This window comes from Hylobates moloch, unplaced genomic scaffold (genome assembly GCF_009828535.3).
Source record: "Hylobates moloch isolate HMO894 unplaced genomic scaffold, HMol_V3 SCAFFOLD_2, whole genome shotgun sequence".
Taxonomy (NCBI): domain Eukaryota; kingdom Metazoa; phylum Chordata; class Mammalia; order Primates; family Hylobatidae; genus Hylobates; species Hylobates moloch.
This window is the reverse complement of record NW_026652277.1, coordinates 107,048,735-107,064,543: the sequence shown is the minus strand read 5'-3', so window position 1 is coordinate 107,064,543 and position 15,809 is coordinate 107,048,735. Positions and strand designations below refer to the sequence as shown.

General features: G+C 39.2%; 1 protein-coding gene across 1 annotated transcript in view; it reads left to right on the top strand.

Annotated features, from left to right (window-relative positions):
* The window catches only part of RRAGD (Ras related GTP binding D), a 50,616-nt gene extending 48,634 nt beyond the window's left edge, over window positions 1-1,982 (top strand). Inside the window, exon 7 of the mRNA XM_032155268.2 lies at window positions 1,641-1,982. Coding sequence (XP_032011159.1) covers window positions 1,641-1,792 — 152 coding nt within the window. The 3' untranslated portion in view covers window positions 1,793-1,982. The remainder of the gene's footprint in view (window positions 1-1,640) is intronic.
* Window positions 1,983-15,809: the final 13,827 nt, after the last annotated feature.

The window sequence follows — 15,809 nt, the reverse complement described above, 5'->3', positions numbered from 1 at the left end:
CAAACACTGTTTATGGATGTTTACTGTCTTTAAAAAGCCTCAGTTGTGAACTTTTACTTAAAATTCCAAACACAGCAAGATTACTGTTACATTTTGAAATGTGCAAAGATATGTAAGTTAAGGTCTGTCAAGAACAATAGGGGCGGGTGCCAGTGGTTCATGCCTATGATCCCAGCACTTTGGGAGGCCAAAGTGGAAGGATTGCTTGAGCCTAGGGCTTCAAGACCATCCTGGGCAACATAGTGAGACCTCATCTCTAGGAAAAATTTAAAAATGAGGTGGGAGGATTGCTTGAGCCCAGGAGGTTGAGACTGCAATGAGCTGTGATGGAGCCTTGCACTCCCACCTGGGTGACAGAGTGAGACTCTGCCTCAAAAATAAGAACAATAGGATATGTCTGAAATTTCCCAAGTTGAGTATTTCATTGTACCCTTCTCATTGAGCCAAGTTCTTTTAGCTAAGCTTTTTAAGACAGTTTGTTGCACATAAAAGCAGAGAATCTTGAGGCTCTCACATCTCATATTCAAATTGCCATTTAAAAATCGTTCTTTTGCTCCTTTGTTTTTATTACTTTTCCCCTTGCTTGTCACACTGGTCTTTCCTTGAGGAAATTGACTCCTGGTTTTACTGCACTAGTGGTTCACTCTCTCTGCAGAAGCAGCAGAGGGCACTACTCAGAGGTTTTCCTGCTCCTGGAAACCGAGATGGTGCCCTCCCCGCCGTCCCCTTGCAGTTAGTTGTATAACTAGTTTGAAGAATTTAATCCTTGGCTGGAATCCTAATTCTTCCTTTGGACGGGGCTCTAGAAGCATCCACTGATAGATAGAAATAATTGTTGGGCTAGTTATTTTAATAAATTCAAAGATAGTAAATAGAACTGACCACCTTATCCTAATTGGTGTAAACATAATGTTGCTCTCAGGACTTTTACAAATTACTAGTAATGATGAAAAATGCACTCCTCAAGACTTTGGATTATCTTTTATTCTATTTTTTGTGTCACTGATATATTTCTGAAAACACAAGAATATTCTCTCCTACTATTTCTCCACTTAAAATATTTAATACTGAAAAGCTGAGTGTCATCGGTTGTTGAATTTCTGCTGGAGTTGGCGAGATGACTGTTAACACTCTAAAATTAGGGGCTTCTCTTTCCCTCGGGCTTATGAGAATTGTTTAAATATAATAGATACTCAGTAAATATTTATTGATTGATACACAGCTTTGGGATCCCAAGTCAGGGTCTGCCTCTACTCAGTCTAATAATGCCCTTTGGGGAGAAACATTTTTCATTACAGATTTCTCTTAATTGTAAGAAATCTTTAATTCTGAAAGGTTAAAAAAAAAGTTAAGTTCAGTGGTTCTTTAAATCTTTTGGGTCATAGGAATCTTTGAAAATATGGTCTATGCTCTGGAACCTTGCCTCAGGAAAAATCTTCCTTCACAAGACTTTGCCTATAATTCCTAAAGATTTATAGCAATTTCTGAAGGCCAGCTGCAGACATCCCCGGGAAATCTATGGTCCTTACGCTAAGACCATCCTCTACTGCCCCTACTGGCGTGTCCTGGCCATGGGTCCCATGAAAAGATGGAGATTATTTCTACGTGACATTTATAAATATTTTTGTTCTCTTCTCCAGGGCTAATTGACTATAATTTTCATTGCTTCCGGAAGGCCATTCATGAAGTTTTTGAGGTGAGAATGAAAGTAGTAAAATCTCGAAAGGTTCAGAATCGGCTGCAGAAGAAAAAGAGAGCCACCCCTAATGGGACCCCTAGAGTGCTGCTGTAGGTGAGGTTTCCGGAACGTCTTTTGAAATCAGACATTATCCATGAGGCTGCTGCGCCATGTTGCACTAAGGGAAGAGGAAGAAGGAGACTGGGACACATACCATGGATTTGTTGTTAAAAAAAAAAAAAAAATTCCTGCAACCCTCTTGATCTTCTCTTTTATAAATAAAGTAAGCACTTTGAAGCAAAAACTTGTATATTAACAGTGATGTGAATTCCATTGTCATTTCATTACACAAATGTAAACTTTTATGGTCTGTAGTCAAAAAAATCCCGTGTGAGAACTGCCAGGAACTGTACATATTTTGCACTTTTTCATGTTTCTCATTGAACTGAACTTTGATAAAACGACTTTTCTAAGCTTTTTTTCTGTACTTGGTGTCAAGGACATGCATACTGTAGTCCATATCTATATGGCAATCAGAAATTAATCAAAAAGTGATGCATTGGTAATGACTTTTTGTAAATTTGGAAATCTTTGCTACCAATTGTTGAGAAAAATCATTTCTCAGTGGAGCTGGAACAGATTGGAGCTACAAGCTCCAGGAGCAATAAGAACTGTCCCCTATTTATAATGGGTGTAAACAGTTTTGTAGAATAATGTTAGCACCAGACTTACCTAAAAATTTCTATAGCAGTGGCTGTGCTTCCCTGCTCAACGGTTTTTATGCAGCTCTTTACCTCAACACACATCTCTATAATCGCTTTATACAGAGAGGTTATTTCTTTTTGTTGCATTACTATTCTTTTGAAACTTTGGGACCAGATTTCCAAAATGGTGCCGATCACTGGAGAGAAATAAAAATGTCACTGTATCGCAGGGTTTCTGGAGGCTTTTCTGTACCTGCCACCCAGGGCTAAAGTAACATCAGAGGCCTAAAGTTGTCCCAAAAGTATGTGATTGGCAACTGCAGACTAAAAAACATATATACAATTCTGGACTTTTGGCCCTGTGCGATGGTCTGGTGTGCCACATTTAAAATGCTTATTCAGGACCGGTTCTTTATTGCTCCATGACCATAGTGAATAGAACAAATCGCAGGTCCCCACCATGGAGCTCAATCCTGTTAGTCATTTTTGTCACCTCCACATCTCCTTCTCACTGGTAATAACATGCCTCATGCACTCCACTTGTTCCCACCTTATGATTGAGCCAAGCTCAGCCTGCCACCAGCATGCTCTGCAAGGCTGAAGAGTCATCGTGAAGACCCCTAAAGGTCAGTGGGAAGAGGATGGCTGGAGAGACATTACAATTAGCTGTGTAATTGTTTCTGTGAAATTATTTCACTTATGTTTACTTTAGACTAACAGGAAATTAAGAGTCCTAAATCTACCCCTATGCCAAATCATTCCAAGTAGATAATTTTATGTGCATCTCAAGGGTTAGCACCCTAAGGCATGCTTGTGGGGCATTAGAAAATGAGATTTTTTTTTTTTTAAAAGCAGAGCCTCCTAAGAACATCAAAGTTGGTCCTAGCAAAATATATAAAGTCCCTAAAGCAACTTGTACTTGAAATTTTTTTAGAGGGGGGCCTCATTCTGTTGCTTGTGCTGGAGTACATTGGTACAATCATAGCTCACTGTTACCTCTTGGGCCCAAGGGATCCTTCCACCTCAGCCTCCCTAGTAGCTAGAACTACAGGTGTGCACCACCGCACCCGGGTAATTCTTAAATGTTGTTTTTGTAGAGACAGGATCTCACTGTGTTGCCCAAGATGGTCTCAAACTCCTGGTCCTAAGCAATCCTCCTGCCTTGGCCTCCTCGAATGCTGAGATTACAGGCCTGAGCTACCGTGCCCAGCCTAAACTTTCCCACTTCTCTCTGTGGCTTCTTTCCAGCCTCTCTCCTTCCTCTCCCCAAGTCTTGTTTCTTTGAAGCTGGTAACTGAATTTAAGATGATATCTGGTTGGGGTTTGAGGTTTGAGCCTCCCAAGGGTCTGTGCATTTTGAAAGGAGATTTCTAAAAATAATTAAGGTGCCCTAACTCCTTTCCTCGTGATTCCTACTCCGAAACCTGGATGGTTAGGAGCCCAGGGCTCCCTGATTTCCAGAGCTAGATCATGTTGGACCTTTGCCAACAGACCTGGCACTTATGGGTTATTGTTATAAATCTAATTCTCTAATATTTTTTACATGTTGTTTCACTTTGAATAAGCAAATGAAGAATCAGTTTTCTAATATGACTTTATCCTCAAGCTGGAGACACTAGCCTATTTGGTAAATCACACATTACTTAGGTATATTTATTACTATAACCAGGTGGGGCTTCCATGTTTAAGCTGGGTATATGATGGGTTTTTGTTAAAATGTGCCTTAAAAAGCCTATTACTTCAAGAGCAAATGATTCTTTGGGGGAAAGGCAAAAATAATTCTATGACATAGGGCCCAAGTTCATGGTAGTAAGTGCACTCTTTGATTAATCACATGCTAATATAGATTACTGCCTCTAACTTTGTAAGTGTGGCAATGACTTCTTAATTAAAGAAAGATCCAGGAGTTATGTCTAAGCGTTCAGTTTTTCAAATCTGTGTTATTGGAAGTGTCTTCAAGTCATTTTGCATTGTATTTTTGATATGAGAGGCAGCTTATTGCGACGTGTATGGCCATGTTTCATTCTCAAATTTAATTCTATAAATACAAAGCCTAAATACATGGCTACAGCAACTGCACTGGAATATTTTTGCTTGGCTTTAGGGATTAAGAACTTGCCCTGCAGGTTTCCTTCCTCAAAAGGAGCAGGGCAGTCCTTTGCCTATTGAGTCAATTAGAACTTTTACATAGAGGTGAGACTGTGAATTATTTTGGTTATTTTCAGTGACGTAGATTAGTGTGAATGACCAGGGTGGAATGTTTTTGAAGGAATATAAAGCAAAAACCGGTTGACATTCACAAATATGACTAAAATCACAGCAATATTGTTACATACGGGTTATATGCCAACTCTGTTTGAAATATACTCTGGAAAAACAGCTGAATTGTCTTGGTTATTAAAGTATGGTATGCATTCAACTTGTACAGACTGGATGTAATTTGTAATCAGGTATAGCTCATGTTTTACTTTAAGCAGTACATCATTTATAACCACTGTTAAGCCATTGCTTTCAAGAATGTTAACTGCCAATTTAAAAGCATGTGTCCTGGGTTCATGCTTTGATAAAGCTCTCATTTCAAGCGTATTCATAACTAAGCTTTCTGGGAGCAGAATGGTCTCTTTGGTGAAAAGGAAGTACAGCCTTTCCTGTTTCTGAGGTTGCTTACCATACATGTATGTCACTGTTTCATTGGCCCTGTTACATCCATTTGGTAAAATTTATTTGTCCTGATTAACCAGCTCTCATTTTATGGAAATGGTGATAAATCTCACTAAAATTTAATTTATGCTTTTATTTATAAACTCTCTTATATCTCCACATTTTTGACGGGCTGTAGAACTGTTACTTCAGTAAACTTCAGATATTAACTCTTGCTGCTGTGGCCCTAATCTCCTAGTCATATGGAAATCCTTTTCCTAACAGTTTACCTTATCATTCTTAACTTTGCTTAGTAAGATTCCATCCTACAATGACCTTTTTCAGATCCCCTAGGAGTTCTCAGAGAGGGGCTAGCATTAGATGTTATATCTCAAATATGAAATCCTGTTTCTGATTGGAAAACCTGATCTGAAATAATTATTTCCAAGATTTTACATCAGTAGTGATGTTGAGCTTAAGAGAAAGAAAATTTTGTCTTCAACAGAAGTATTTAGTAGTAATAGATACTGATTGAGTACACACAATATGCCCCAGACACTGCTCTGAAGTACTTTTGCATAACTAAAATTCATAAATCCAAGAGGTAAGTACTGTTACCATTTCTATTTTTCAGATAAGGCAACCAAGGTAAAAAAGATGAAATAATAACTTGCTCAAGATCATATAGCTAGTAAGCCCACGTTCCCAACTACAACTATAAGCAGCTTCACCGAATGTTTTAAAAAAATACTTTCCTTTCACAAATATGAAGAGGGGCACTTGGAGGATTTGTCTGGTGGACTAAGACTATGGGGTGTGCCATTTGAGGATGCAAAAGGAGGACGCTATTCAGGAGAGTGTGTCAGAAGCCCACCAGATTCATTGGAGTTTATCCACCTAAACTACTAATTACTACGTGGGCACGAATGCTGGCATATTGAGAAACAAGTACCTATTCTTACATGAGCTCCCCTGGCATATTTGTAGAACCAATAGGAGCAGTCTTCTAAATGTACTTCACCCAGAGAAGAAAGTTAAAGATCATGCATTTTTATTCCTAATCCATTAAATAACTCTAATGCTGAAGATGGTATTAAGTGTCTAAATATCTGAAGAAAATGTAAATACCTTTTACAGCCATTTGGTTTTCTAATAGGCAATAGTATATTTCAAGCTCAGAAAATTAAGAGAGAATAAGCCTTTGGTCTTAACTGTATTCAACTTTTTACCTTGAGATTTCAATATGTGTAAAAAAATAAAATACTGATCTGGAATAAAATCCAAAAAGGTATATTTCCATCCTAATTCTTTTTTGACCTTCAGATCTATATCTTAAATTGCAATTAGCATGCCTTTGCTAGAATCTTCTATAGGTGAAGAGCCTCAAATCTAACATGTCTAAAATTGGCTTCCTTCTTGCTAAATCACCTATGATGGTGTGACTTTCCTCCCTGTGGTTCTGCCAGACACTTGGGCCTCATTCTTGATTCTTCCCTCCCCTCCTGTTCACCTGCAGTCAGTCACTCGGTTCTTTCAGCTCAGCCTTACAAAGGTCTATTGAATCTGTTCTCTCCATCTCCTCTGCCACTATCTTGTTTTAGACCACCATCTCCTGTTTACTTGGATTTCAGTAGTTTTTTTTTTTTTTTTTTTTTTTTGAGAGACAGTCTCATTCTGTTGCCCATGCTGGAGTGCAGTGGCATGATCCCAGCGTACCATAACCTCAAACTCCTAGGCCCAAGTGATTGTTCTGCTTCAGTCTCTCAAGTAGCTAGGACTACAGGTTTGCACCACCACACCTGGCTAATTTTTTTTTGTTTGTTTTTTTGTAGAGATGGAATGTTGCTACGTTGCCCAGGCTGGTTTCAAACTCCTGGGCTCAAGTGATCCTTCCACCTTGGGCTCCCAAAGTGCTTGGATTATAGACATGAGCGACTGCATCGGACCTTTCAGTAGCTGTTTAATCAGTGTCTCTCTACCCCATTCATCCATCCACCCATCCATCCACCCATCCATCCATCCATCCTTCACACAGACCCCGAGTGGCCTCTCTGAACCACCACAATTCTGACCTTCTTTGCTTCCTGACCTTCTTAAGCTTCCTTGCTTAACACCCTCCAGGTCTGAAGCTCTCCGTGACGCCTAGATATCAGCCCAAACTCCTTAGCAAAGTTCACAAGACCCTGCTCCCTGGCCTTGCTGCATCTCCGGACTTGGTTTATTCTCCCTCAATGTGTTGAGGACAAGCATGCCCAAAAAGAGTGTGGGGTAAATAAAAGGAGCCATGAGTTTTGATTCTTTTGTCAATAATGATTGCTAAATCTCCTATGATGGTGTGACTTTCTGGGAGAAATTAACAATGTTCTTTTATCCAACAGATATTTATAGGGTTCCAATTATATTCCAGACTCTGTGCTAGAGAAATGGCTAAAAGGCAGATACTGGAGATGAAAGGATTTTAATATCTAAAAATAATGAAAAATCAACTAATTTTTGATAGGTCCTTTATAGATGTCAGTTTTTAGAACTGCAGTTGTGTAGGACTTTACCACTGTGCGCAGCAGAGACCATGGATAATAACTAGCATCCAAGAAATTGAGTTGTTCAACCAACAGATCAATAGCTATATTTACTATTAATTTAATGTAAGACTAAATAGAAGAAGTAGGCTGTAAATTGGAAATGTTTACTGACGTGTAGTGCTTTTCCTTGTAATTAAGAGGTGAATTATCTTAAAAGTAGGAAGTTTTAAATGTTATTTTAATATACTTTTCCAGCTTAATACATATATGACATCAATAACAATTCCAGAATTAGATTTAATAAAAAGTTTATTTGGCTGGGCACGGTGGCTCACATTTGTAATCCCAGCACTTTGGGAGGCTGAGGTGGGAGGACCATGAGGTCAGGAGTTCGAGACCAGCCTGGCCAACATAGTGAAACCCCGTCTCTACTAAAAATACACAAAATTAGCCTGGTGTGGTGGTGTGTGCCTGTAATCCCAGCTACTCAGGAGGGTGAGGCGGGAGAATCGTGTGAGCCCAGCAGGCGGAGGTTGCAGTGAGCCGATGTCGCACCACTGCACTCCAGCCCAGGTGACGGTGCGAGACTCCATCTCAAAAAAAAAAAAAAAAGTTTCTTTTACTTTTCTACCGTTTTCAATCTGTTCGTACCAGGGAACTATTAATAAGAGTGTCGCCTAAGAATTTTTATATTCTCTTAACATGTCATCAGGAACAGTAGAATATGTGAGAAAAATCTGATGGTAAATGCAGAACTCTTTCACATCATTTAGAATTTTGAAAGGCTGGGTGATTTTAAAATGTGTCATACTTGTCCTAGAGGTCCTCAAAAGACCTACTTTTATCATAAATTACAGTTAAGTTCAGGCAGTGATCTTATTTCAGTTGTATCATCAGTACTTTACAATAGTCCTGGGAAAGTGAAAATATAAGCTCTAGTAGTCTCGTTCACGATTTTGAGATACCAATTTGAAGTATCATATTATTCCAAGAAACAATTCCATGATTTAAAAAAAAAAATCCAAAACAACGTTGTTAAGAACAGTGCAACAAATATTCACAAGCCAATAGTCTTTTCTTTGTAGAATATTACATTTATGGTTTCAATAAATGATTTAGCAGTTAAAGCTGAGATGAAGTGTGGTTCTCATATTCAATCTTGAAAAACTAAACAATCTTTAAAAAGCAGGTCGTCCATGTGAACTCATGCCTGAAGCCATGTTTGAATGCTACGTAAGATTGCCCTGGGACAGAACTGTAGTTCACCTTTATGAAATCCATTTTGAACTTGTTATTGTGAGCCACAATAAATACAGTTCACATTGCAAACTATCACACACTCACACAGATGTTACTAAAAAAACTTACCAAGTTATATCCTCTCTACTTGCAATGCATTCTGGTATTTTCTCTTTCATTTGCTTTTTTAAAAAGGTCTCACAATCCACTAATGAGTCACAACCTGTGGTTTGTAAAGCAGTGTTAGAATGAACCCACTGGCCACATCAGAAATATCTAAGGATTTTCTTTCCAACCTAAAATCTTTTCCTTCTTTGTTAATTAAGAGATCTTAACAAATGGGAAATTCTGAGTAAGTTCTTGAATTTTTCTTTCATTTGGTCATGGCTTTCTAGTGTTTACTAGAGTGGTTTTTCTTTTCACTGCCATCCTTGGGTATTTTTGTATGCTGGGTTGTATTAGGGGTGAAGGGTTGATGGGGTTGTAGGCCTGAGAGGATCATTTTTATTACAGACTCTATCCTTGATTATAATATGATAGTGTTACATGGAGTTTAGTGACTCATGAGCTCATGTCTGACTCCTAAGGGGTCCTTTGTTAATTCAGATGACATTGGTCTTATCCATTATCAAGAATCCATGAGTTTGGCCGGGTGCAGTGGTTCATGCCTGTAATCCTAGCACTTTGGGAGGCCAAGACGGGCGGATCACAAAGTCAGGAGTTCAAGACCAGCCTGACCAACATGGTGAAACCCCGTCTCTACTAAAAATACAAAAATTAGCTGGGTGTGGTGGCACGCGCCTATAATCCCAGCTACTCAGGAAGTTGAGGCAGGAGATTCGCTTGAACCCGGGAAGCAGAGGTTGCAGTGAGCCGAGATCACGCCACTGCACTCCAGCCTGGGCAACAGAGTGAGACTCCATCTCAAAAAAAAAAAAAAAAAAAAAAAAAGAATCCATGAGTTAGCCCTTTTGTGCTATTTTGAAAGGGAGCTGATCCAGTGATTACACTCAGGAGGGTGGGGGCATTAACTGGTGTCCAGCTGCCTGAGACCTTGACCGTCTTGCTTCCTCAATCTTTACTAATAAGCTCCTGGGGCCAGCAGGGTTATTCTATTCTTCCAAAACTGAGAGTCATGAAACCAAGCCCCCTCTCATGAAAGGCCAACTATGATAGAGCAATTTAAACCTCAGTCCCATGCTAACCCTCATCACCACGTGGAGAATTCCATTCCTACAAGCTGCTTTTGTTTGCCTCCTGCTTTCCTTGTTGCCTAAGTCCCTCAGAGGGCTGCTACTCAGTTTTCTCCCCTCTGGCTTTGCAGAGAGCTAAGCCCCGTAGTACTCAACTTTCCTCACCTAGATAGCCAATAACCTGGAACTAATTCTGGCCTTCTCCCAGATGGCTTATAAGGTGGCCTTGGTAATTAGGCTTTTGTTTCTTTTCCCTGGGAAGCAGTGCAGTAAAGGGGGTGACTGCGGGAGACCAGTCCTGTGTATCTTTCCATCTCTGTAGGAGAGGAAGGAATTCACTTAGGTTTATAAGGTGCAAGAAACGGTGCCACCAATACACATAGTACTGTTTCATTTAATGCTCTAGGCCCATATTTTCCAAAGTTACCTGATTTTATGAATCATCTAGAGTGCTTAAGGATGCAGATTCCCAGCCCCATCCCGGTCTTCTTGAATCCGAATCTCCAGGGAGAAATACAGAAATCTGTATTTTTAAATAAGGACCCTAGACACTTCTCATAATTTGTGAGACACTGTTTTCTCCGCAGTTGTTTAAAGGGATAGGGAGGGGAGATGGTGGGGGATCAGGGTTGCAATCACCTAGGGGAGCTTTCTTGCATCCTCCATACCTACATACACATTAATACCTCAAGTGTTAGCATTTTTTCCAACTTGATTATGCAGCTTTAAGAGTTTACATTATTTAACCTATATTTCAAATGTAAACTTTTGTGAATGTAAATAATTTGAAGTCTATTTAAACCATTTATTGATTCAGTATTTAAATACTCATTTACATCTAATATCACAAATTATGCAAATGGTACTAATTTAGAAAAATTGGCTTTTCCTCAAACAATTTTATTCAAATACTTCACATGCATCGTTTACAACTGGGTCTTTATCATCACTGAAACAACATTCTGAGTCCTCTAACAGTTCCCTCCTAGTTATCTGAGGTAGAGCATGCCTTACATAGAGTAGAATGCTGTCAGTGGAGATTTTACTACATCGCAAGAACCATTTGTTAAACATCAGGGTTTTTTTCCTACATACTCATAATCACCATAAATAAGTACTTCTTGTATTTCTCTGTTCAATAATTATTTAAAAGCCTACTTAATGATCTCCAATACTTGTTATCCAAAGTCATACCCTCAGGAATAATTAATAAATATGTCTTTGCCTTTTTTCCCCTGATTTTGCTAGGTGACCTTTATAAGACAGAAAACTGCCATTACTTGTGGCCCTTTCAGACATATTGTCTTCCTGAAGAGTATTTTGTTCAAAAAGGACAAAGACAAAAACACAAGGTGACTCTCTTTTCTGAGGAATGATATTTTTGGAAAAATTTTGCTTTCCATTCTGCATATATGGTATATATTACTATTTAATAGCATCTGTACCCACCCCCTTTTTTTGCATAGAGACAGGGTCTCACCGTGTTAGCCAGGCTGGTCTTGAATTTCTGGCCTCAAGCAATCCTCCCACCTCCACCTCCCAAAGTTTTGGGATTACAGGTGTGAGCCATCGCGCCCAGCCAGCATATGTACCTAAACCCAACTTGAATTCCCCAGAGAAGTTAAACTGGCTCCGGTATTTTTAAATAAGATGGTAGAAGGCAGATTGTGGCATACCTATACCTTCTGGTTGGTTAGTGCTGAAAAAAGTACAGGACTACTTTTGATAAGCTGACGATGTGGTTATCAATCAAAGTTTGCCTATAATTGTAACTTGGGTTTTAATGGGAAGCAGTGTAGTACTAATTGTTCCGAAGACAGTAATATTGTCGAAATGCCCCATGGCTGCAGAATTACTGTAAGAATTTCATAAATCATGTATGTGCTGAGCATTGTCTGGAGACTGAAGAATGTTTCTCATATCTATGACATTATTTTTTGGAAGTTTGTAGATGCTATAATCGTGAATAAAATACAAATTTGTTTGAAAGTATTGAACTCAGACAATTCTTGACTTTTGAAACTGAAACTACTCCCAGGGAAGAGCAGACTTCTAAGCTGTTCAGGTTAGTTTGTTGGTGACCAAGTTTCATCAATCAGCAAGTGGCTAAAAGGGGTCCAGGGAATGACAAATTGGGGTGACAGGATATGTGACACAAGAAGAAAGGTAGAGACAGGACAACGCTTTGAATAGCTATTAGGAGAGGACTTAGAAGGGGGGAAGGAGAACACACTTTCGAAACAGCACACCGCCAAGTGCACACCATTTTGTCCCCCAGAAACGACAGTTTTAGTTGCAGGTGTTTCCTTTAGAGCTAAACTTAGAAAATGAAACAACTCAAACTCATCAGTTCATGAGAACTAAGGAATAAGTACTGTAATTTTGTTACTGATTTTCAAAGCACCTTTCAATTTTGAGAAAAATAAGATGCAGTCTCTATGCAAATAAAGCAAAAGCACAGTGCTAAGCAGCCTTCCTTTTCCTCATCCCTAACACCAACAGCTGTAATTTTGAGAGAGATCGATAATTCCAAGCTACGGTAGCAAATCGGGTCTCAAAGAAAAGACAAATTAAGAAAGCTACGCTAAAAATTACTTTAATAATGTTGCAAACAACTCTTTACTATTTTATTTAGAAAACACTTTTTTGCTTACTTATAGGAAAACCTTTTAAAATGAGAAATGGTACACAAGTCATCTGGTGAAGGAACCTACTAAACTAGTATTCTAAGCACTCTACTGTATTTCAAATATATTTGCTTGATATCCCTCCATAATATTTTCTCCTGAAATATATTAGAAAAGTGTTAAAATAGAATGAACAAGCAAGACCTATCTTGAACATAGCAGAAACTGAGAAGAAAAAAAAAAAACAGCAGCATTTTCTCTCCTAGATCTTTCAGCCGGCTGCCAGATGGTAAGCAAAAGCGTAACTATTAGACCTGCAATGCAGTAAGGTGAGGAATGCAAAAACCGAGAGCTCCTTCCTGCCTGACATTTTTGTTCAGGTAAACAGAGTTTAAACTTGTGTCCCTGGTAATAATGTAACTAACATCTCCATTACATTAATACCAGCTACATCCCCATGGGAAAATGTTCCACGTTTCTTACTAACCAATCCCAAGGGGAAATCCTGGGGGTAAAACAAGAGAAAAAACAATAGCAGGTGTTTTTTTTTTAAAACAAAGAAAAGAAATTACAAAGTATTCAAGGTAATTAACAAAATGTTTACAATAAAGTCTACACTTGATCTTAGCCAAAAGACTGAGAAGCGATGCAATAAAATTTATATATAGCTTTCTGAGGTATTTTTTTTTAAAAGTTTACCCTAGGAAGACATTGATGTAAAATAAGCCGATTCACACTATCAGTTTAAGTGATAATAACACTGCAGCTGGCAAAACAAGTAATCCAGTTAGCTACTGGCAGATATTTTAAGTACAGAAAAGTATACATGGTATAATGGGATATCAGTTCTTAAAATACCTATGCCTTATAAACAAAAGCTCAAGGTAAATACACCAAAATCTGTATCATGTCCTTTTCTAAGCAGGAGGATTATGGGAGATTTGGATTTTGTTCATATTCCACATACTGAACCACTGTATTACTTTTATGATCAAGAAGAAAATCATTTAAAAAAAAGTTTCTAGTGCTACGGAATAAGTAAAATGTGTGAACCAAGAATAGCTCGGAGGTTGTAAGAAGCATATACTTTTTTCAAATAGTGGAAAAATCAAATGACACAAAACAGCCTGATTCCTTTTTAGTGTAGCAAAAAAACCCAAGTTTCAGAGTCAGAAGACCTGGACTTGAATCAGGGTTCTTTCATTTTCTAGTTAAGTAACTGAAGTTTTTTTTTAATAAGTCACTGAAGCTTTAAGAACCTTTACAAAATATATTTCAAAGTATTCAAACCAAATCAAGAAATAGATGAAAATCTAGAAAAATTTCCTCTCATTAGCATAAAAAATCATATGCCAGAAAGATAATAATCTGTAGTTGAAAAAACTGAGAAGTAGACACTTGATTTCTCTGAGACCTAAATTTTCTTCATCTGTAAAATGGGTATAAATAATCAGTGCCACTCCCAAGGCTGTTACGAAGAATAAATGAGTTGATGTTATGTCAAGTGCCTGCTACACAGTAGATGCTAAAAAACTATAGTCCAGACCTTGCACAAGGATGCAAATGGCGTTGGAGAAAGGGCCTGCACTTCAAAGGACTTCTGGTTCCTAACTAAGGAAAAGATGAATTACACAGGTCAAGGATTGTGGTTCTAAGACGTTTTCTAAGATTCTGAAACATTTTAAACCTCCTCTTTTGTCATTTTTGTTAGTTACAAAGTCGGCTTTAAGGATTAAAAAAAAAATCTTAAAATGAAAAAAAAAAGGAGTTTTCCTTAGGATCATCAAAAGTAAAGAAAAAATTACCCCAAATTTGATCTTGGATTGAACCTTTACCTGATATAATTTGTAAATTTTTCTTGGAAGAAATAAGTGTTCTAGTTTAAAAAAAATAAGCAATTTTGGATAAGAAATTTTCTGAGGAAATTAGCTCCCTTCCCACCCAGCTGTCAGTCAAGAATTTAGTAACCTTTGGCCGGGCGCGGTGGCTCACGCTTGTAATCCCAGCACTTTGGGAGGCCGAGCGGGCGGATCACGAGTTCAGGAGATCGAGACCACGGTGAAACCCCGTCTCTACTAAAAATACAAAAAAATTAGCCGGGCGTGGTGGCGGGCGCCTGTAGTCCCAGCTACTCAGAGAGGCTGAGGCAGGAGAATGGCGTGAACCCGGGAGGCGGAGCTTGCAGTGAGCTGAGATCGCGCCACTGCACTCCAGCGTGGGCGACAGAGCGAGACTCCGTCTCAAAAAAAAAGAATTTAGTAACCTTTAAATAAAATTACTCTTCTCTTTGTATCTGTCTTTTTGAGACAGGGTCTCGCTCTATCACCCAGGCTGGAGTGCAGTGGCACGATCGTGGCTAACTGCAGCCTGCTCCTCCTCTCCCATCCCCTAGAGCTCAACTGATCCTCCCTCCTCAGCCTCCAGAGTAGCTGGGACCACAGGTATTTTTGAGTGTGTCTATATTTTTAGCAGAGATGGGTCTCACCATGTTGCTCAGGCTGATCTCGAATTCCTGAGCTCAAGTGATCTGCCCACCTCGGCCTTTTTTCTTTTCTTTTTTTTTTTTTTTTTTGAGATGGACTCTCATTCTGTCTCCCAGACTCATCTCGGCTCACTGCAACCTCCGCCTCCTGGGTTCAAGCGATTCTCCTACCTCAGCCTCCCAAGTAGCCAGGATTACAGGCACGCACCACCACACCCAGCTAATTTTTGTATTTTTAGTAGAGACAGGTTTTTGCCATGTTTGCCAGGCTGGTCTCCAACTCCTGACCTCAGGTGACCTACCCGCCTTGGCCTCCCAAAGTGCTGGGATTACAGGCATGAGCCACTGCGCCTGCCGGCCACTTCTCTTTTCTCTGTAAATGTCTCTGCTGAGAGAAATTTTGGAATTGGCTTTGATCTTGGAGCATGATTGTAATTAAGCTTTGATATGCGCCCATAATTAAATTGTTATGGGCACATGTCCACAATAAATTGTTGTTATTGTTGTTAACCAAGGAAGGAGAGATTGTTATTCCTACTGAACCAGTCCTGTGGGAGAAGAGCCACAGGGAGCAGTGGAGGTGGTGGTGGCTAAAGGAGAGCCCCAGAGGAAAACTGCACCCAGAGATTGATGGACCTTGGAGGCTGAATAGCAAAAGGCTTCTAGTACTCAGCTATCAAATAGGAACTCATTATATACAGCACCTGCTTTGCAGGCCTTGGCG